This window comes from Nomascus leucogenys, chromosome 17 (genome assembly GCF_006542625.1).
Source record: "Nomascus leucogenys isolate Asia chromosome 17, Asia_NLE_v1, whole genome shotgun sequence".
NCBI classification, from domain to species: domain Eukaryota; kingdom Metazoa; phylum Chordata; class Mammalia; order Primates; family Hylobatidae; genus Nomascus; species Nomascus leucogenys.
This window is the reverse complement of record NC_044397.1, coordinates 19790194-19813754: the sequence shown is the minus strand read 5'-3', so window position 1 is coordinate 19813754 and position 23561 is coordinate 19790194. Positions and strand designations below refer to the sequence as shown.

General features: G+C 42.9%; 1 protein-coding gene across 1 annotated transcript in view; it reads left to right on the top strand.

The window, feature by feature from the left end:
• Positions 1-23561, top strand: part of UPP2 (uridine phosphorylase 2) — a 139674-nt gene that overhangs the window by 19231 nt on the left and 96882 nt on the right. Inside the window, exon 2 of the mRNA XM_030796919.1 lies at positions 1440-1529. Coding sequence (XP_030652779.1) covers positions 1440-1529 — 90 coding nt within the window. The remainder of the gene's footprint in view (positions 1-1439; positions 1530-23561) is intronic.

Here is a 23561-nt window from a genome sequence, read left to right as displayed (position 1 = left end):
TCATTCAGGCAGCAGTGGGCCTGTAGAACGGGCCCTGCTGCAGTATTAAGCTGGAAGGTAGTAAATTTTTCTTATGGGCTTCCTTGAATCCGAGCTAAAGCCACAGTTTCCTTAACAGTTTTCCAATAGCACTCCATCTCTTATTAAAAAGTACAGTTAATCTGGACCTTCCCTCCCACTCTCCCGTAATGTCAGAAAAGAAATGTGTTTCTGATAATAAATGCTTCTTTTGCTGCATGGCTGTATTTCTTCAGGACTGTGGTTAGCAAATTGCTGCTGCACAACATAAAACTAAGCAATGAAACATAAGACATATGCCTTCTATAATACACTACTGATCTGATTAATACAGCTATTCTCTATCAAAAATACAAAAAGAGCCCCACCCCAATAGAGATCATGCCAACTTCCACCACGCCTTCTCCCTCCACCCCATAACAAAACACCCAAACCATTACGTTTCCTAGGGAAATTTGGTTCTAAGCAACTCTTGAATCACAAATTACTTTTGAAAATGATGCTTATATTCCAAAAGAATCCTTAGATTCTATGGTGATAGATTATCTTGGAATGCCTAGCCATTCTGATATGTAGGAAGCAGAAAACTTGGTCCAGCAACAATAAAGAGAATAAAATTACCTGTGTTCCTATCCCATAATACATCTTTTGAGCACAATTTAATTAATCTTCATTATGATCATTAGACAAACAGATTTTTTAAAAATTGTAATTAAAAACACACAATGTCAAATTTACCATCTTAACCATTTTAAAGTATACAGTTTAGTAGTGTTAAATATATTCACATTCTTGTTAAACAGATCTCCAGAACTTTTTATCTTGCACAACTAAAACTCTATACCCATTAAACAACAACTTCCCACTCCCCCTTTCCCAGCTCTTGGCAGCCACCACTCTACTTTCTGTTTCTATGAATTTAACTACTTTAGATACCTCATATAAGTGGAATCATATAGTATTGATCTTTTTTTTTCTGACTGGCTTATTTCACCTAACATAATATCCTCAAGGTTCAACCATGCTACAGCATGTGACATAATTTCCTCCCTTCTTTAGGCTGAATAATACTCCACTCTATGTATATGCCACATTTTGTTTATCCATTCATCTGTTGTTGGATATCTAGATTGCTTCCATTTCCTAGCTATTGTGAATAGTGCTGCTGTGAACATGGATGTGCAAATATCTCTTTGAGACTCTGGTTATATACGGATGTGGTTTTGCTCTGTGTCCCCACGAAATCTCATCTTGAATTGTAATCTCCACGTGTCAGGGGAGGGGCCTGGTGGAAGGTGACTGAATCATGGGGCAGACTTCCCCCTTGCTGTTCTTGTGATAGTGAGCTCTCACAAGATTTGGTTGTTTGAAAGTGTGACCCCTTTGCTCTCCGTCTCTCTCTCCTCCTCCATCGTGGTAAGATGTGCCTGCTTCCCCTTCACCTTCCACCATGATTGTAAGTTTCCTGAGGCCTCCCAGCCATGCTTCCTGTACAGCGTGTGGAACTGTGAGTCAATTAAACCTCTTTTGTTCATAAATTACACGGTCTCAGGTAGTTCTTTATAGTGGTATGAAAAAGGACTAACACATATACCCAGAAGTGAAATTGCTGGGTCATATGGTAATTCTATTTTTAATTTTTTGGAGAACCATCACACTATTTTCCATGGCAGTAGCCCCATTTTGCAATGCCAACAGTGCACAAGGGTTCCAATTTCTCCACATCCTCACTAACACTTGTTTAAAAAAAAAAAGCAGATTTTTTTTTTAAAGTTACCTTTTTTCTTGATGTCAATTAAGAAAATATTTCTAAATTGTCCCTTTTAATTAAGACTCTGTTTTAGTGTCCATTGTATTTATTGAATACTTTGTAGGGATCAAGTTGTCTCATAAAAGGCTCACCTTACATAGAGGTTTATGGGTGACTTATGTTAGCAAAAAAAATTCTTGTGAATTAGATGATTTTTTTTTTTTTTTTTTGAGACAGAGTCTCACTCATGTTGTCCAGGCTGGAGTGCAATGGTGCAATCTCAGCTCACTGCAACCTCCAGCTCCTGGGTTCAAGTGATTCTCCTGCCTCAGCCTCCCAAGTGGCTGGGATTATAGGCACCCGCCACCAAACCCGCTAATTTTTGTATTTTTAGTAGAGACAGGGCTTCACCATGTTGACCAGGCTGGTCTTGAACTCCTGACCTCAAGTGATCTGCCTGCCTCGGCATCTAAAGTGCTGTATTACAGGTGTCAGCCACTGCGCCCAGCCCTGGCTCTAGGTTTTGATCACCCTAGACCATCCTGTCTTCCTCTGGAATTTGAACTTGAGATTTGTCCAAGCAACCTTGATGATTGTTAATCCTTTTCTCTAATCCTGAAGAGATATGGAGGATTTCTCAATAATTAAGTGTTGAGATGGCCCTTTTCTGTCCCCACCCCACAAGCAGAATCAGGTGGTTAATGTTTCAGGCACAGGTCCAATCCTCAATTTTTCCCTCTGAACAAAAAAGAGAGCCAAGGAAGAATGGGTGACTAGATTTTGTAACTGCTCATTACAGGGCCATCTATGCTTTTTAGCATGCAGTATCTTAATAAGCCAAGATACTATGGCAGAGGGTCCATAACTAATCTACTGTAATAAATAAAAGGAACGGGAGTGGTACTATTATATTCTATGGATATAATGTGCAGTTTGCAAAGTGTGACATTTTAAATAAACTTTATTCTTGAGGTATTTAAAAAAACATAAAGGCAGTAATGAAATATAGTGCACAACATTAGTTGACACAGCAATTCCTGCCTCTTAAGACCCTGTTACATAACCAGAGCTTAAATCTTCATCTTGAAATATACAGCTCTTCTATGATTTTAAGTGAGTTGTAAAACTTTTATGGAGTGTGTCCTAACATTATTTTTAAAATATTCTCCACTTTTATAGCAAAGGTGACCCAGAAGTACCTTGTGAATAATAGAACAACATATTTAAGCCATAAATTTACCTTTCTGGAAATACAGAAGTCGTCTTAGTACTTATATCTCTCCTGGAAGGAAGCCGGAGCAGGGATGCATCTTGAAATGGCTATTTACCCAAAACTTACTGATTTTAACTCTAGAAGTAACTAAGTTTTACCTCAAATGGGCACACTTAACATTTCTGCTACCAAGTTGAAACAAGGATTCAAAAGTTAAAGCTAGCTATTATAGAAACATAAAGTCAAATCTTTGCATAGCTGAGTGTTGAAACTGGGAAAAGTTCATACTCTCAATACCTGGTTTATGTAGTTATTCGTTTTTGGACATACAACTCTGTAAGCTGATGTGGGCCTGTGGGATGAGTTCATTCCCATATTGGGGGAACCAAATTTGACTCCAAAACTAATTAAGATATTCAAGTGTTTTTTACTTATGGCCAAAATTTCACTGGGTTGCAGTTCTTCGATTATATCAAACTCTTGTACATTTTTCAATGAAGCACAAACAATTCATTTTCTATCATTCTTTGTTTCTTCTTTTTAAGCTTATATACTTTGAAAATAGTTGTATAGTTGTAGTCTATTAAATATATGTCATATATATATGCATACACAATGAATACAGTTTGGTCTTTACCTTAACACTGTATGTGAAGCCTCATTTGGATATAATGATAATTAATGTTTTAAAAATGAGAAAACCACTGACTTAGGTATTTCTTCTCTTTCCCACTGAAGTCACATAGAATAACTAGATGATATCATAACCAGTGAAAATCATTTAGTAAACAGCCTCTCATATGTGGTGTCATAGTAAGCATTATCCAAAGGACACTAGTTTTAGTGACTAAATAAAAGCTCCGCTTCCTGTGAAATCCCAAGAAATAGCTACTTCCAAAAATATCTAGTAAGGGTGCACTTGTTTACAGAATTCAGAAGTCTTATTAAGACGGTTTGGATTATGCAAATATTCTCTGTTCCAATATTTATAGAGGGCAGTGAACCTGGCACTGTGTCTTTTTTTCTTATTAGGAATTCACTGAATGCAAGTGAGCATTAGCTTCCTTTTTACCTGTACCCATTGTTCCTCCCTTCTCTTCTCTCTCTCCTCCTCCCTTTTCTCTCAGCTCCCATCCTTCTTCTAAGGGAGGGGCCCAAGGGTAGGGTCGACCAAGTGAGTGCAGAAGAGCAGGCTGCAAGGCTGGAAGGCAGGTGCATGGCTGTTTCCCAGGTGTCGGTGGGAGAAGGGGGCTGCGTAATCTCTCTAGTTGGAAAGCAGGTAGGGAGAGAGGACAGCTACCTGTTACTTTAGGCCATTTAGGTGAACAGGAAGAGGCCAAACTAGGTAAAATTTTAGTGGGACAGAAAAAGGATACCTTTTCCCTTTTGTCAATACACTCTTACATTCCTGTCTCTCAGAACACCTTCTCTTTCCCACTCTTCTTGGATCTTTATATCTCCTTTTCCTAGGAGTTCTGTAAAACGGCCATATATGCTTAACAGCCCCCAGATGTTGAAAGGAGGTGGTAGACAAATCCACTTTGTTTGTATTGGGTAATTCATCGAGGGAACTTACAGACAGAAGCATGGTCTTGGGTGGCCCCAAGATAGGTAGATCTCCACATGGTTACTCCACAAACCCAAGGCTTATCCACCATAAGGAAAGGGTATACGTGCTCTAGCAAGACAATTAAACCATCCAGAACAAGCAAGAATGCTATATGTGTCATAGCCTATAATTTATGTGAAAACATCAAGAGTGCTTTGATCTAAAATCAGGAGCACATGTTCTTACACTAGGGACAGTAAATAAAGGAGGAATCAGGAGGCCTTCATAGAACTGGGGCTGATGAAAAGTCAAGATGGTGGATTAGCATCCAAGATGGAGTCACTTTTGTTTCCACAGAAGGTAAAAAAGAGGCAAGTTGGTGGGATATGAAAGGAGGCAGGAGAGAGAAGAGAGGAAAAACCTGGAGAGATATCCAGTCCATTGCTGGAGGAGGGAGCGGGGAGTAGTATAGGTGCAGAAGACCTCGTGGGTTGGGGTAGGGAAAATGTTCAGAAGCCTCACTCCTGGGGCCACTATGTTTAGGCACTACCCCAGTGGTTCATCTTGCTTCCTCTTATGCCTTCCATCACAATCTGAAAATGGTCAAACCATCATATTGCTTTAAAGAATTATTGAAAATTCTCTTTAATGATAGCCTATATAGGTTATTTCTCAAGAATTTATATCCTCCAAAGTGGAAGGAAATACAATCCTTTAACACACACACACACACACACACACACACACACACACACAAGAAAGAGAGAGAAAGAGAGAGAAATTCTATCTTGATTTCATATGGATAAAATGTATGCTTTACTTTACAAATATCCTTGTAGCTTTCATTTTACATGTACATCAGTATAATTTTTTTAAGACAAAGAACTAGCATGAAGGAGTTTTTTAGAGTGATAGATCTGTATCCTGAAGGTGGTTACATAAATTTATACATGGGCTAAAATTTTATACATCAAAAGAAAAAGTCGATTTTATTGTATTATAATTTGTAAAAATAAAATAAAACATTTCACTGTCACAAAAAGCCCATCTTCCATATAAAATCCAAAATGTCTGTCTTTGTACCTAGCATAAAGGCTAAGGTGACTGTTGAGTAGCGACTAGATTTGCTTGAAAGGCCCAGACTTGCTCTGTTAAAATATTAACGCATTAAACAAGGCCTGTTTTTTGTTTTTTTTTTTTAAAGACTTACTAAGCATTTGCTGTGGAAATCCCAAAAAGCCACTTCCCTTGAGGAGCGAGTGTTTTCGAAGTGTTTGAATGGACTAAAATGCAGGTCTGTGTTCTCCTTCTGACTTTGCTGCTCCTGTTCTTTGACTGTCCATGGTCCTCCTTTGCAAAGTGGGGTTAGTTCCAGCTCTTTCTTCAGAAGGTTTCGTATGAGGATCCCCCAGCTGAGGGCCCAGGGAGATGGCTCTGTTAACTGCACTATGCAGGACAAGTGTGGACATGATGATGATCAGCTCCATTTCCCCTCAAGTCCAGAGACTGGACGGCAGGGTGGAGCTGGCATCTCTGCTCCTTTGCCAAAAAGGAGAAATTGATCTTATCCTAGTTCCCCAGGATGCTCCCAAGCACACTCCAAATAGCCCACTGCTTACACTCCCTGATATTCCAGGAAGAAGGACAGATGCAACATGGAATGATACCCAGAGAGCTAGAGAAGCCTGCTGAAGCAGGGATGGAAATCCTCCAGGCACAGGACTGAGGTTCATAGGGCACACACCGGCACTGTTTGTGCACAGATGGCAACCATTCTGACTGGTTGGCGGCTGTGCTTCACTGGTGTTCAAGGATGTTAAACGCAATCCCTGTGGACCAGAGGCCAGTGAGCTGGCATAAATAAGTGGAGCAGCTTAGTGTAAGAATTCCAAAGCCCTCAATTCATTTTTCTTTTTCCAATTTTTGATAGAGACATAATTACAGGAAAATATTTCTTGACTCCAGGAAAATTGTTAGTGCAATGGAAAATGAAAACAGATGCGTGGCTTCAGAGAAAGTAAAGAATCATGAGAACAGGGATCAAGGGGACAGCTGCTGCTTGGCTCTACACTAGGGTGGTCTCAGCCTTTATTGGGCCATGAACCCCTCTGGCAGTCTAATGAAGCCCATGGATGCCTTCTCAAGATGATGCTTTTAAATAAAGAAAATAAAACACATAGGATTACAGAGGAAACTGTATCAAAACACAGGGGTCCTCTGGACCTAGGTTAAGAGCAATAGTCTCCATGCAGTAATAAGGGTCTTGCACTTCTAAATATTTTAACCTTTCCAAGAGAAGTCAAGAACCCTAATTTTTAAAAGAAATTTTCTAACTTTTAACTGTTAACATGAAGTCTTTTTAAACACCAAGCCAGTCTAAGTATGTATCTGGATTGGTTTTGGATGCTGGTCTGATACTTAAACTTAATTTTAAGATTCCAGGAGACTCTTCATAAACAAAGAAGTGTGACAATCCCATATGGTGTCAACAGACAAGACTGGGGACAGTGTTATGGCCAAACCAGGGAAAGCCTAACACATGGCTGTCTGTTCATCGGAGGAGAACAAAACACAGCAGAGAAGAAATTGTATCCTATGTGCTTGGATTCATGTTCTTAACAAAACTAGTTGATATTTGCCTTCCTTTGTGATTTTAATTTTAATATCTCACCTGTCACTATGATTTCCCATGGAGATATTTAGATAGATTTATCAAAGTTTGATATTGGAATTTAAGATTTTAAATTTGCTTTTATCACTTCTTCTCTACTAACTCTTAGAAAATGGCTTTTTCGCCTTGGTAGGAAACAGAGAGAGCTAGTATTATACTATCGTCATAGACAGGCTGTACATGGGAAGACATAAAAGACAAAACCACAGGGAAGGTCCCTATTTTAGGAAAATTTTCTTAAATTATTTATTTCTATGAAAGATACCTATTCTGAACATAATTGAAATTAGATGAGATCAGATCATTTTCATTTCAAGTAATTAGAAAATATATAGCTCTCTCAAAAACGGCATGGAATCCATATACATTTCCTGACAAATGGATCCCCACATTCCAATAAATGGAAGCCATACCATAAAGTCAGCAGGTTTTTTTTTTTTTTTTTTTCAAGTTGAGTCAATGAAGTATTTAGTAAAGTATTAGGAAGTATTTCCTAGATGAGTGGCTTCTACATTTTTTGACCACTGTGTGTAGTAAAGAAGTATATTTTGCACATGACTATATAATAAAAGTTTTGGCCAGGTGCCGTGGCTCATGCCTGTAATCACAGCACTTTGGGAGGCCGAGGGGGGCGAATCACGAGGTCAGGATGGCCAACATGGTGAAACCCCGTCTCTACTAAAAATACAAAAAATTAGCTGGGCATAGTGGCGGGTGCCTGTAATCCCAGCTACTCAGGAAGCTGAGGCAGGAGAATTGCTTGAACCCGGGAAGCGGAGGTTGCAGTGAGTCGAAATCACACCACTGCACTCCAGCCCAGACAACAGAGACTTGCCTCAAAAAAATAAAAAAAGTTCCATAAAGCTGTACTTGAACTTACTAAGAGACATGTTTTCTAATTTATTCTATTATGTTATACTTCATTTAAAAATGTTGGTCTGAACCCACTAAATTGACACAACCCAATAGTTGATTTCACTGACCTGTGCTTTGATGAGCAAATGCTTTGATAACCCACCATGCTGCTTCTACTGCAGGCACAGCCCTCCATTCCCAGCTTCTCCCCAAAATGCTCCAGAGTCAAGAGAGTCTGGACGAGATTCTTCTTTCCTCATCCAGACTTGTGCAAAGAATAGGTATAGAGAGGTTCTGTACAATAGTCAGCTTGCATCTTCTTAATTCCTTATTTATCCACTAATTCTTTCATTCCTACTGTCATTCATTCAAGGAAACATTTATTGAATATTCAGTATGTGGCAGCCACAGATCTTCCATTTAGGGATACAGGCATCAAAGCAGATAATTCTAATGTCACAGGTTAAGAACTGAGCTGAGTATGCATAGGGAATGGTGGAGTCTCAGAGGAGTGGCACCTGGAGGCAATGATCTTGAAAGGATAAGAAGGATGGTCTGGGTGAAATCTCCACCTAGACATTCTTACAGGTATCTCAGCACCCAACAAAATGAATGCTAGAGCAGGAAGTGGGTTCAGAGACAGGAGGCCTGGTTGGGAGGTGGGGGTGGGTGTGGGAAGGGCATGTATGAGGATGGGGTGTGTTTGGAGAATAGTGGGTGAGGAGGGGAGGGTGTGATGAGGTCACGCGGTTGCTGTCAGTTGCGGGGGGGCATTTGGAAGGCTTTCAGTCCAGTGCTGCTTTACCCCCAATATAAAGAGTTGACATTGCCAAAGTTTATTGTTTTCGTATTGGAAGAGGATCTCAATTCTCACTGTGACACTCCATAAGAATTAATTGCTACAAACAGCAAAGGCTTAATGCTAAGCTTGGAATCTGGACTCCCAAGATCACTTCTCATAAAGAGCCTCCTCTCCCTATGAAAGCTCAAAATGAGATCACAGAATGTTAGAATTGGAAAGAAGCTAAGTGATGGTTATCCAACTGCTTCCATTTACAGCAATAACACCTGAAGTCAGTGACCTGTCCAAGTTCACATGGCTGGTCAGCAGGAGAGCCTGGCCTGCAAGCTGGTCTCTTGCCTTTCGCATCGAGTTGGGACATGGAGCTTTGGGGTGGGGTGGACACGGTGGGAGTTGGGTGGGGGTGATGGAGTAGCCTGCAGAGGTGCCTCTCCTTCCAACTGCCTTTTGCTGCTTCCTATGCAGGCCAAAGGGAGACACCCTGCACGAGCAGGGCACTCTTCTGGTGGCCCGTGGCTTCTTGTTTACAGGGTTTGACCGAAGTTTCCAGGTCACTGTGGTGGAGCCTCCTATGTTTAAGCAGCAAACATTTGGGTTGGCAGGGGCTTTTGAGAACTCCTGCATTGGTCTCTTGAGCTCTCTTCAGCTCTCTTCAGTTCTGGATCCCCTCCCTCCCAGGACCCGAGGGAGATTGCCCAGGGCCAAAAGCATTTCATCTGTTAGGCCTCTAGTTTCTTTCCTTAGTAGACTAAAACGTAGCATTGTTAGAACTTGAATGTGCACTAAAAATTCACCTGAGAAATTTGTTTAAAATGCAAATCCCAGGACTTAGACATTCCAATTCTTAGGTCTTGAGGAGGGACCCCGGCAACCTGCATTTTAAAGATCTTACCCAGGAATGCTGATATAGGGATCCCCTGGAGCATATTTTTTAAAATATGGGACTTAGAGCACATAGGGTTTGAGGAAGACAAAGACCTGGGCTTCCTGGGAGGTTATCTCTTCTCCTTAGTTTAAGGACCAAAAGGCTTCTTTCAACTAACCCACTGAGGCCATTTAGAATAGCTTTCTTGCCCCCAAACTGCCAGGATATCACTACAAGTTGACCTGTAGACGAGCAGGATTGGGATGTAAACTGCATGGGAAAAGATAATCTTAAGAGTCATTTAATTTAATTAGCAGTACGGTCCCAACGCCTGGGAAAAATCAGGTCTAAGTGGCAGTTTCTACAGTAGCCACAAGGTGGCCACCTTCGGCATCAATTTGAAGAGCGCAGAGCGTTACCATCAAGTTTAGCTTATTTTCAACATTAAATGTCATCAGTTTTTAACGTAAGTGTTAATTTTAAAAGGATGCAAGAAGAAATGGCTTCACAGGAGAGCCTTCAAACTCACATTTTAATCAAATACTGACATGCTCTAGATGGAGGAATTTACTGACGTTTCCACATCAGACCCCAGAAAAAAGATAAAAATCTGTTTGAGAAAAAGCCATAGTCTCTGCAAAATGAAAAATGTCACTCAAAGGGAGTGTTTTTAAAAGCATTCTGAAAAGTTGGCTTTTTGGAAAAGTAGCAGGTGCAATCTGGTCATAAAAAATTTAAAATTAACATCTGGTAAATTTTTCTTTTTATTGGTGTATAATCAAGATCAGAAAACAGGGCCAGGTGCAGTGGCTCAAACCTGTAATCCCAGCATTTTGGGAGGCCAAGGCGGGTGAATCGCCTGAGGTCAGGAGTTCAAGACCAGCCTGGACGACATGGTGAAACCCCGTCTCTACAAAAATATAAAAATTAGCCAGGCATGATGGCAGGGTGCCTGTAATCCCAGCTACTCGGGAGGCTGAGGCAGGAGAATCGCTTGAACCTGGGAGGCGGAGGTTGCAGTGAGCTGAGATCGTGCCTTTGCACTCCAGCCTGGGTGACAGAGCCAGACTTCTTCTCAAAAAAAAAAAAAAAAAAAAAAAAGATCAGAAAATAGAAAAAGGTCAGGGTGGAGGGGAGGGTGTGGGTGTGGAAATGCTCTGGATAAATGCAATAACCCCAGGGCCATTGTGGAACAAAAATGACAGCAGAGCTGTGGCTTGGCTGATGCAGACCTGAGCCTTTCTTCCCAGCAACTCCACGTGCTTTAGGTGTTATCCTAACTGTCCCGGAGTGTGGAGGCCAGCAGGCCTGCAGGGAGGAGCAGCTACAGGGGAGGGAAGCCAAACAGGCTAAAAGCAGGGTACAGGAGGCCTTGAGGACTCACCACAGTGCAACTGCAAGCTAAGAAGCACCACCTCAAGCCTCCGGGAGGCCAAGCCACTGGCAAGGTCACTGCTGGCCTGTGACCTCAAGGACAGAGCAGCCAGTAGTTGGGGTTTATGGTGAGGCCACAGTCACCATTCCACAGGGATAGGCTGGAAAATATAGCAATGGCATCAGACCAGCAGAAAATGCTGGGGACAAGGTTGCTGGTCACTTAGTGGGCTTTGGGCCATATGTGTACACATCTGTGTAAAATTAGCTCAGAGAGCAACTCCTGGCCAGAGCCTCACACGGAAGACATCCTCTGACTCATCTGAATTCCAGAACAACGTGCCTAGAGAGGTCAGTAGAAGGGGGTCTGGAGGGATAAACATCACATCCTCGTGTTCCAAAGGCACATGGGAAAGTTGGCCTCACATCCTACCCTCTCATTTCAGCTTCATCTGGAAGAAGCAGCCCCGGAAAGCAAGAGGACATAATTGAGGGAGGCAAAAGGCCACCAGGACATAAGAGGTGGTGATGAAGTACAATAGCCTCCATAGCTGAGGCCTTCCTCTCCATCCTTCTTCATTGTATCTCCCGTCGTGCTCTTTGTGAGGTCAGGAAATGGTGGGAAGGGAAAGCTCTTGTCGACAAGAGACCTGAGGCGGCCTGGTTTCTTAGATATTTGGAGAGTGTGGGAGAGGATTCTGAGAGGTTTCTCTTTCTGCCTCTTCTCTTATCCTCACAGAGCAGCATCGGGGGCTGAAAATTCCCAGGGCATTACCCTTGGTGCTTAGGCTGCCTTCTTTCTAGAAATATGCCTTCAGCTCTCAAGGAGAACGTAGGACAGTGTGGGGCCCAAGTAAAAGCCTCAAGGTCCTGATTGTTCTGAGGGACAGCTGTCCTTTGGTTGTTCTCTGATCAGGTCAGCTCACTGCAGGCAAAATTGGATAACAGCATATACAGAGAGCAGGACTCACGTTCCCAATATAAGAACGAGCGTCTCTCTAGGACTGTATCCCATGGGAACCCTCTCTGTGCTGCTTGGTAGTTGGAGGAGATGCTTACATGGTTGAGGAGAGGGGATACTTCATAAGTCACCCCATTGGCAAGACTCTTTTTCCATGACATTACCTGTGGCTCCAGGAGAGTGGCTTCTCAAAGTTGGCCACACAGAGAGAGTTCAAACCTGCTGACTGCCATGAGATGACCAGGTCATGTTTAATATAAAATATAACAGGTAAGCAGTCTGTATTAGTCCATTTTCATGCTGCTGATAAAGACATATCCAAAACTGGGAAGAAAAAGAGGTTTAATTGGACTTACATTTCCACATGGCTGGAGAGACCTCAGAATCATGGTGGGAGGGGAAAGGCACTTCCTACATAGTGACAGCAAGAAGTGAGGAAGATGCAAAAGTGGAAACCCCTGATAAAACTATCAGATCTTGTGAGACTTATTCACTACTACGAGAACAGTATGGGGAAACCGCCCCCATGATTCAAATTATCTCGCACCGGGTCCCTCTCACAACACATGGGAATCATGGGAGTACAATTCAAGATGAGATTTGGGTGGGGACACAGCCAAACCTTTATCATTCTACCCCTGGCTCCTCCAAATCTCATGTCATCACATTTCAAAACCAATCATGCCTTCCCAACAGTCCCCTAAAGTCTTAACTCATTTCAGCATTAACCCAAAAGTCCACAGTCCAAAGTCTCATCTGAGACAAGGCAAGTCCCTTCCACCTATGAGCCTTAAAATCAAAAGCAAGCTGGTTACTTCCTAGATACAATGGGGGTACAGGTATTGGGTAAATACAGCCATTCCAAATGGAAGCAATTGGACAAAACAAAGGGGTTACAGGACCCATGCAAGTCCGAAATCCAGCAGGGCAGTCAAATTTTAAGGCTCCAAAATGATCCCTTTTGACTCCAGATCTCACATCCAGGTCACGCTGATGCAAGAGGTAAGTTTCTGTGATCTTGGGCAGCTCCACCCCTATGGCTTTGCAGGGTACAGCCTCCCTCCTGACTGCTTTCATTGGCTAGCATTGAGTGTCTGTGGCTTTTCCAGGCAAATGGTGCAAGCTGTTGGTGGATCTACCATTCTGGAGTCTGGCCCTCTTCTCATAGCTCCACTAGACGGTGCCCCAGTAGGGGCTCTGTGTGGGGGATCTGACCCGACATTTCCCTTCTGCACTGACCTAGCAGTGTTTCTCCATGAGTGCCCCACCCCTGCAGCAAACTTCTGCCTGGGTATCCAGGCATTTCTATACATCTTCTGAAATCTAGGCAGAGGTTTCCGAACTCCAATTCTTGACTTCTGTGCACTTGCAGGCTCAACACCATGTAGAAACTCCCAAGGTTTGGGGCTTGCACCCTCCAAAGTAGTGGCCTGAGCTCTAAATTGGCTTCTTTCAGCCATGGCTGGAGTAACTGGGATGCAGGGCACCAAGTCCCTAGGCTGCACACAGCACTGGGATCCTGGGCCAGGCCCACGAAACCATTTTCTCCTAGGCCTCTGAGCCTAAGATGGGAGGGGCTGCTGTGAAGATCTCTGACATGCCCTGGAGACATTTTCTTCATTTTCTTGGAGATTAACATTTGGCTGCTCTTACTTATGCAAATTTCTGCAGCCCGCTTGAATACCTTCTTAGAAAATGGGTTTTTCTTTTTTCTATCACATTGTCAGGTTGCAAATTTTCCAAACTTTTTTTTTTTTTTTGAGATGGAGTCTCGCTCTGTCGCCCAGGCTGGAGTGCAGTGGCACAATCTCGGCTCACTGCAAGCTCCGCCTCCCGGGTTCACGCCATTCTCCTGCCTCAGCCTCTCCGAGTAGCTGGGACTACAGGCGCCCGCCACCACGCCCGGCCAATTTTTTTTGTATTTTTTTGGTAGAGACGGGGTTTCACCGTGGTCTCGATCTCCTGACCTCGTGATCCGCCCGCCTCGGCCTCCCAAAGTGCTGGGATTACAAGCGTGAGCCACCGCGCTAGGCCAAATTTTCCAAACTTTTATGCTCTGCTTCCCTTATAAAACTGAATGCCTTTAACACTCAAGTCACCTCTTGAATGCTTTGCTGCTTAGAAATTTCTTCCACCAGATACCCTAAATCATCTCTCTCAAGTTCAAAGTTCCACAAATCTCTAGGGCAGGGGTAAAATGCTGCCAATCTCTTTGCTAATACATAGCAAGAGTCACCTTTGCTCCAGTTCCCAACAAGCTCCTCATCACCATCTGAGACCACCTCAGCCTGGACCTTATTGTCCGTATCACTAATAGGCTTTTGGTCAAAGCCATTCAGCAAGTCTCTAGGAAGTTCCAAACTTTCCCACATTTTCCTGTCTTCTTCTCAGCCCGCCAATCTGTTCCAACCTCTGCCTGACACCCAGTTCCAAAGTTGCTTCCACATTTTTGGGTATCTTTTCAGCAACACCCCATTTCTGGTACCAATTACTAAATTAGTCTGTTTTCATGCTGCTGATAAAGACATACCCAAAACTGGGAAGAAAAAGAGGTTTAATTGGACTTATAGTTCCACATGGCTGGAGAGGCCTCAGAATCATAACAGGAGGCAAAAGGCACTTCTTACATGGCGGCAGCAAGAGAAAATGAGGAAGACGCAAAAGCAGAAACCCCTGATAAAACCATCAGATTTCATGAGACTTATTCACTGCCATAAGAACAGTATGGGGGAAACCACCCCTATGATTCAAATTATCTCCCACCAAGCCCCTCCCACAACACATGAGAAAGTGAGGAAGGCTGGCAGGCTTGCCCAAGGCTTGGAGTTCTGATCAGAGCTTCCTCAGCCCAGAGCTCTTTGCAGCCAGTCAATCTGTTCACTCACCCCTCATTCCATATAATGCACTCACTTGCAAGACAGTCCTTTGGAAATAAATTGTGCCTTAAACGAGACATCATTGTAAGTCTGAATGGTTCAATGGTAAAGTAAGTTAATAAGGACAATTTATCTCCAAATATTTAGAGATATTAAACAAAATATCTAGTTTGAACTAATAATAAACTAAATGCACTGTTCTCAGATCAAAGCAGCACTTCTTAACTGAGTTCCTCGTAATTAGATTTCTAAAAAACAAAGATTCTTTAAAAAAATGTTTCCTTTGAAGCAGATGCTGTGTTGACTGATAGTCAAATTTTCAGTATCTTACACATTTTAATATCACTTTAGATAATTAGTTACATTGCTTTAATTGCCAAGCACCATGCCTTTAAGTTCCATCTGGCTGCCATGCAGATATTAGCTTTACAGGAAGCTTACTGAATGGCCAATATGGTGAATGCCTTGACAAGGCTACAGATTTATAATATATAGCATATTCCTTGCCATCAATAGAGTGGCAACTGAATATATTGTCCAGACTGGGACACTTTTGAGCATAAAGGAATGCACTATTAATAATTACTCCAGAAAACAGGTATACACTGGGCACTCCTTACCTATAAGGCAAAGTTTTTCCTTCAAAGTTATTTCACAAAGGGAGGGAGACATAGATATAAAAATAGACACAGATATAAATAGAGGTATTATTCAAGACTTCTTGAAGTTTCTCATATTCTAGGTCATCTCATTTCCTTTTCTGCTTTAAAAAAAAAAACTATTTAGGAAAGATATATTCCCTAAAATGATTCAATCACTGCTAGTTTTACAATTTTATAGAGAACAACTTACAAAAATGCATTTTAGAAAGCAGGCATAGAAATTTGACAGAGATTTCATAATTATTCCTTAGGGTAGTCCTTCATACTTTCAAATTTGGGTTTTGAAAACACAAAATAGCAAAAAGGGAAGTAGTTGTATTGTCAACTTATAGAATGAATGGGAACCCCTACTGTTAGGAAAGTTTATGGTTTGAAAGAAATTTTACAGACATCATCTCACATGATTTCAAAAAGTGCTGTATGTCAATGTGCTCTGGACAAGTTGGTGAAAGATAAAAAATTGGCGATTATGATGAAAGAGACAATGAACATGGAAAATATATTTTGAGAATGCACAAAATTATTCTGAAACATGAGGGTGGCAAGAAATTCTAAATTAAGCATTATTTTAGGTAGTACATGATTTTTCAGTATCAACAAGTAATTTAATTAACAAATTATTATGAGTAGACAATTGAATATTTCATCCATATCCCTAAAAGTTTATATATTCAAATTGGCCAAAAACTTTTCCTTTGTCTGTTCTTATGGGAAATCACTTTGTATTTGTGGCTATCTTATATTTGAGCATATGTTACAATCACCATGTAGATTTCTATTCTGTGTAAGTTTGTGGCAAAAGACTCCTGAAGTTAAGGCTTGGAGAATAAAGGGTGCCCCAACTTTCTGTTTGGGCAGAAACTTCATCAGGACCCCAGGTGATAGGGTAGGGCATGGAGGCTGTGAGCTATGTCTTGCTTGGGCTGATGTCTAAGCCCAGCTACTGTCTTTCAAAATACCACCACATTTAAGGTAAGGGATTATGAATATGAGAAGATCCTACAGCTTAGTAGGTGACAGCCAGGATAACTAAATGTCCAAGGGGCAGTTCCTTTTCATCTCACTTCTCTAAGAAGCCTTCAGTTATAGACCCAAGACCTGACCTAGTTTGCTATTAAGGTGACCTGAGGTACATTTATTAAAAGTGAGCTGCGGGTTGGCTCTAAAAAGAAGGATGTGTCAACCTGTTCTCTTCTGACCTCTTGGGAGCTTAGCATCTAGCTGGGGTGGTTATCTGTACTCTTGTACTAATCAGCTTTGCAACTTCAGGCCAGTCAGTTCCCTCAACTTTCCAAGGGCATTAGATGAGTTGTGTTTTCTTTTTTTTTTCCTAGAGCTTACTATCCTTTTATTTATGAGAATAAAAATAAAAAGACAGCAAAATATTAACATTAAATAAATGGTACAGAAAATAAATGCCTCAGAATTAAAAGGAAACAAAAGATCAGCGTGGGCTGGAGTGATTAGGGGAATCCTTTGATTTCTTATCAGGCTTTCCTCCTTCATTAGTTGTAGACTTTAGGTTCATAGATTTTGGAGTAGGAAGTAAAGTGAGGGCCAGGTAGGAGAATTCACTCACTTAAGGTCCTGTGGCTACATAAAAGGCCCTCAAGAACTAAAGCATAATCTGGCCACCCAAGCCCTAAACCTTTGTAAGGCATTGCTTGGTGTGTTGAGGGGCTTGGAGAGAAGGAAATTGTTTCTTCCTGGTGGTTTTCTTCTTACATTTGGTGATTTCATTCTCCTAACTTGGCTCTTTCAAGGGACTTCCGAGATTTTGAGGCCCTGGAGTAGGCTTAGGGATGGGTGGGGAGTGCAGAGATCTGGGAAACCTGAGCTGTTGGAACATCTCCAGGACCGCTGAGGTTCCGAGCCAGCTCTATTCTAACAAGGATCTGCAGAGGCAGCCAGTGTTGGTTTGGAAGGCCGTAGTTATCTTTCCAGTTGGTAACACATAAAGCTGGTTAATCAGATACATGAACTTCTTCATATAACTCACTCAAACCACAACTCTACCATCAGAAGGCTATGAAATAACATTGAGAAGGTAGATTCAGTGTCTGCCACAATCCAGGTGATTGCATTTCCTACATTTTTGGTTTTCTTCAAAACTGGAATCCCTTGGATGAGTAAAATACGAGCTTGCTTTCTTTAGCAATTTCCTCATGTTTTAAACAAAGATGGTTAGAATTTGATCGTGATCATGATCATCACAATTATCACCAAGATACCCCCCTCGAGTATGTTCATCATTCAGAGCATGCATCTTCGTACAGCTGAATATGGTGTTCCCTTCTGGGTGGCACCTTTCATGAGAGACTCTGGAAACCAGAAAGTTCCCAGGAGAGAGCTGCTGGGATGGTACAGGGTCTGGAAACTATGATAGATGAAGATCAAAAGAACTGGGGAATCTCTGCTCTGGAGAAGAGAATCCTGACAAAAATTGAGAGCTAGCAGCTGCTTGTAATGCAGAATTGGGAGCAGATATTGCTGATTTTGGCTTAGTAGAAATAAGAACTTAATAAAACTTACAGCTATTCAATATTAGAGTGGGTCGGGATGAAGTCATGCACATCCTGTCACCAGAAATGTTCATGGCGAGACTGGGCAAACATCTTTCAGGGATGCCCTGTAGGGGACCCCCTCCATGGGCTAACTTGTGGTGAAAAGTTCTGGGTTTGAACTGGGGAGTCAAATAGGTATATGACAAAGAGCTTACCTCTGAGGGGCCTATGGTCTTCCAGAACAAAGGCTGCCTACATGAAAATATAAGCAACAACCTAAGGAAGTGTATGACACAGGACAGGGGAAATATTAAGAGCTGTGGGTGGTGAGGGCAGTGGCAGAGGAGGGCTTCATTAGGAGGTGGGACATGGGGAAGGTGCTGAAACATGGCTGGGACTGAGATCACTGGAGAGGGAGACTCAGGGCTGCGTTTGGGGCTACAGGGAGCACTGTGAACAAAAGATTGTGCTGGAACACAGTATGTCTGGGACAGAGGAGGATTTGTGAGGATACAGATCATAAAATTAGAGAGCACTACAAACGCTGGATTCTGGAAATCCATGAGTTCTAGGTTATGAAGTAAATCCTCTAATGGTTTTTGAGTTGCTAAATAGCAATGCTTTTCATATCTGACAGGCAGCACAGGTTTCTTTGTGCAGGGACACAGAGAGGCCGAATGTTAGGGTAGGAAGCAAGTAATATCATGGCATTTTCCTGACCTCTTTCATCTCTGCAGGCTCTGGCCCTAACAGGCTTTTAGGGGGAAATTGTACATTCCTTCTGGTATTTACCAGTATTGGCCTACCCATCCTTAAACCCTCAAATCCCACTGTATAATTACCCCTAGGAGGCCAGGGGTCATTCAGAACACCAAGTGTAGGCAACACCCAGCTATTAGAACTCAAACTTCAGAGCTCTACCTAAATTCTGGCCTGAAGCATATTGAAGATGGGAGGGGGGCCCCAAAGGTGGGGGACCTTTGAGCATGGTGTTTCTTGCTTGAAATGAAGGTGTTTAGTTTCTGAGGTTGGCCTGGGCAGGCTGTGTTCCTGTATAGGGAAGGGTATAGCTCCACTCCCAGGGAGGCCTCTCTGCCACACTAGAGCCCTGAGGGCAAGAAGGCTTACAGATGCTCTCACACTCACCTAGTCTCCTGCTTTCTGCATTCAGCTGGGCTCTCAGGGAGGGAAACTGAGATGAGACTTGGGGATGCTCTTATGACTGCAGATGGGATGGGTGGTTCCAGCAGGGAATGCTGAAGAAGAGCTTCTCCAGAAAGGATCTTCCAGGAAGCTTGAGGGGAGCTAGCCAGCCAGCCAGCCAGCCAGTGAGTGCTCCTCCTCTTTCTTGGGAAGAAGAAGAGGCTGGGGAACGGGCAGTCCCGTTCAGAGAGACAGCACAAGAAAGAAAAGCAAGAAAAAACAAAAAGCAAGACAAAGACAGAGACAGACTGAATGAGGTGCCTTGCGCTCTCTATCTTGGAAGAACACTCAGGTCAAGAACCAGAGACAGTATGCCAAGAGTCTGCCTGCAGCATTGGCAGGAAGGGGCCAGAGGCAGGGGTCGCAGAGCATGAGTTGGGAGGTGATGGCATGATGAGCAACAAGGAGCCCCTCTGCTGTGGGCTGCCCAACCTGGCCTGCCTCTGAAGGCCACGCCCAGCTTGTCCCTACCTCCCCATCTCACCCCTTTTCGTTTTCAGTTTAGGGCTGCGGACCAGCAGTTGCTCTCCATGTAGGGCAATTCCTTGGCAAGATGGCAGCAATAACTAACTAGTTCTATGCAAGATCTACCTGCAGGCAGCTGTCCCACACGTTATAATTAAAGGGGTTCCACAAGCCCACTTTTCCAAGTAGTCTCTGTTATTAGCCTATCCTCAGGTTTAAAATGCTACCGTTAGGAGAGATTCACTGGACTTTAGCACAAATCTCACCCCAAGGTTCTCTTAAAACATGCAGTTTCACAAGGATGCAATGAATTAGTTTATTGGCTTATTCCAACCTGTTGAGAACAGTGCACTGCCCTGAAAGCATTAGGAGTTGGAGAAGGCAGCCAAAGACAACCAGATGTTTTGAGAGTGGACAGTACCAAGGGTCACCTTTACTTCCTTCAGGATTTGCTCTGGGCCAACACAGACCCAGTCAAGCAGCATCTTCTGGCTCTGGCAACCCAGAGCCCAGTGTAAGGCTCCACACTTGGAAGTGGATACTTTTTAAGCCGGCTGTATGTTCAGTCTCTCCAGGAGGAAAAGCCGTGAGAATCTAGGAGTTTGACCATGATCATGAATTCCAACCTTCCACCTCTGAACTGCTCTTCATGGTGTTCCTTCCTGCATGCATTTTTACCATCAGGGTGCTTGTTCTTGAAGCTGCCTGGGGATTCTCAAGTCTGTTCTCTGTGGGGAGGAGGCACGTTTTCACTGAGCTGACACAGCCCTCCGCAGGGCGGGGAAAGCTCTCTGTTCCTCTTCCAGTGCAGAAGCCAATGTCCTGGCTCCTTCGACCTCACATGTAGGGCAAAGGCTTCTGCTCAGATGCTTTTCAGAGAGAAAGAAACCGTCCAGCAGGTGTCAGTAAGTTCTAAGATGTGTAAGGAGCCTGGCTTGATAATGGAGTGTGCTCTTTTCCAAACCAGCTCAGCCTTCAAGGATCTCAGAGGAGATGTGACAGATAGAGGGCCTTGAGTGACGGAGCTTCCAAGAGGGGAGCTTGGGAAGGGGAAACTGAAGTCCATTTCCTTCCAGAGATTTGTCGTGTGTGTGTGCCTGAGGATTCTAGGAAGTCTGTCCTATAAATCTGGACTAATTACGCATAGTGAATGAAAATGAAGAGATTGTTTGGCACCAGTCAGCAGTTCATTATGTCTGTTCCTCTGCTGCAGAGCATGAACCATTTCTGGCTTTATCTCAGGGGCAGCTTGTTCAAACTAGCCTTAAGATTCTCCTTCAAATTGAATGAGGCCTTAAACTGAGGTCACTGTGGAAAGGTCACTGTCAGTCCAGCCTGGAGAACTCTATTCTGAATTAAGTTGGCCTTCCACCAAATAAAGTACACATCAGAAGCCCCAGAACCACTGTAGCTTGCATTAGAGCCCCACTTCTGGCCTGGCATCAAATGGGGTTCTTGAAGATGTGAAGCAGAGGTGTGGAAAAGAGCTCTTTACCTTGCTACATTCTCTTCTTTTGATCAGAATTTATTAAAAGACTGCATTTTCAGGTACAGTGCTGGAAACTACAGAGGATACGTAGAGATATAAGATGGGGTACCTGAGTTTAAGAGGATCAGAATCTTTTTTTTGTTTTTTTTGAGATGGAGTCTCGCTCTGTCGCCCAGGCTGGAGTGCAGTGGTGCGATTTCGGCTCACTGCAACCTCCGCCTCCTGGGTTCAAGCGATTCTCTTGCCTCAGCTCCTGAGTAGCTGGGATAACAGGCATGCACCACCACGCCCGGCTAATTTTCGTATTTTTAGTGGATACGGGGTTTCACCACGTTGGTCAGGCTGGTCTCGAACTCCTGACCTCATAATCCACCTGCTTGGCCTCCCAAAGTGCTGGGATTACAGGCATGAGCCACCGCGCCCGGCCAAGGATCAGAATATTGAAGTGAGCTCTGATAGTCTGTCATTGATCAGCATATTATCCCATTCCTATTGTGCTGGATACAATCAAAGGAACTCCTCCTCCATTTTACAGAATCTTGATGGGTTATTAATAGGGCACCATACCCTACTACTGCGGCATGGGCTTGTAACCTGGGCTGGCCAATCGGAGTCTACGTGGGAATTGCTTTATGGGTGTTATCAGTTTCTTACAGCCAGAGATGCGAAACTAATTCATACATTGATGACACTAGATCTGCCAGACTGTTTAACACTATATAAAAATCAGCACGTAATTCTGCAGGGACGGGATTGACTGGTCCGGAGATGTTCTTATTTTACATTGTAAGCAGTTGTTCAAATACATAAGGGTTGAAGCCAGTCTTCCTCTGTTAAACACAAGCTACTTGAATAGGGGATTTCTAGGAAGTTGATTTTCACCTTAAACGTACATTAATGTTTTCCAACAGACAAGGATTGTGTCAAATAGTTGGCCAAAATTTACCAAGCTCCTGGAGATGTTGTTGCTCCTCTGACATGTAAGTCTCTTGGGCAGTAGAAGGGTCGTGACTGTAGATCCTAAAAGAACTCAAGCTCACAAGCTTGGAAAGTAGCAGTGATGATTTAAAAAGCAAAATACTCAACTTTACTTCTTTAATCTGTAAAATTAGATACATTATCATTAGAGAAGAGCTAGAAAAAAATGCTTGCTGAGTTTCTTAAGCCATTCTCCAAGATTCATAGTGTCACACATTCTGTTATTAAAGTTATATTTTATGTTTCACAATTTTCTTTTTTTAAGATATAATTTCAAAGTCTTTTCACTTGAACCTGAAAAGCAGGGTGGGCAAATACTCAGCTCCTTCACTACGACTGTACCCCCCAGCGCTTGGTGGAGATATCGTTGATGCCTCCCAGCACAGTTCCTGTGGAGTCCAGGCGTGGTCTTGTAATTGACCTCAATACAGAGCTCTCGGCATCAGCATTCATCACCAGGCCATTAGTGTGGGCCTATTGTGTGCCATGAAAGATGAAAGCTATTTTCCAGCATAAACTATAGCCAGTGGTGCCATTTTATGTACAGACTCTTAGCAGAAATTTTGCTAGCTCTTATCTGTTCATAAGCTGGTGTAAGTAAGGCTCTGAGAAACACACAACTTCAAAATCAATCAATGATAGATTGTGACACTGATGCTATGAATATAAATGTTTATGGAAAGGCAGGTGAAGATAAGACCAGTTACTTTTAAGTTCTCAACACGTCAGTTTTCTGTCCCTGTGGGCAGAAGATAAATATTCATTGAATAAATCAAAGAATGGTGAACAGTCGAAAGAGGGCACAGTCAAAATTTCACACTTCCAAATGTGTTTTGCTTCACACTGAAGGGTACCAGACACACAGTCACGGAGACCCCAAAGTCTTCTGTATGTTCCTTAAAAGAAAGTGACACATCTCCAACAAAACACCGGCTCAGTAGAAAGTCTGTATGGGGCTGGGAAAGTTTCCTGTCTTCAAGTTCACTTATTTTTTGGAATCTCAGGTTCATTCCTATCTCAGAGGGCTAAGCAGGCTCTGACTTGACATAAAGGATAGAAATGTAAAAATCCTTGGCTGTGTGTGGTGGCTCACGCCTGTAATCCCAGCACTTTGGGAGGCTAAGGTGGGCGAATAACGAGGTCAGGAGTTTGAGACCAGTCTGGCCAACGTAGTGAAACCCCATCTCTACTAAAAACACAAAAAAATTAGCTGGGTGTGGTGGCGGGCATCTGTAATCCCAGGTACTCGGGAGGCTGAGGCAGGAGAATCACGTGAACCTGGGAGGCGGAGGTTGCAGTGAGCCGAGATTGTGCCACTGCACTCCA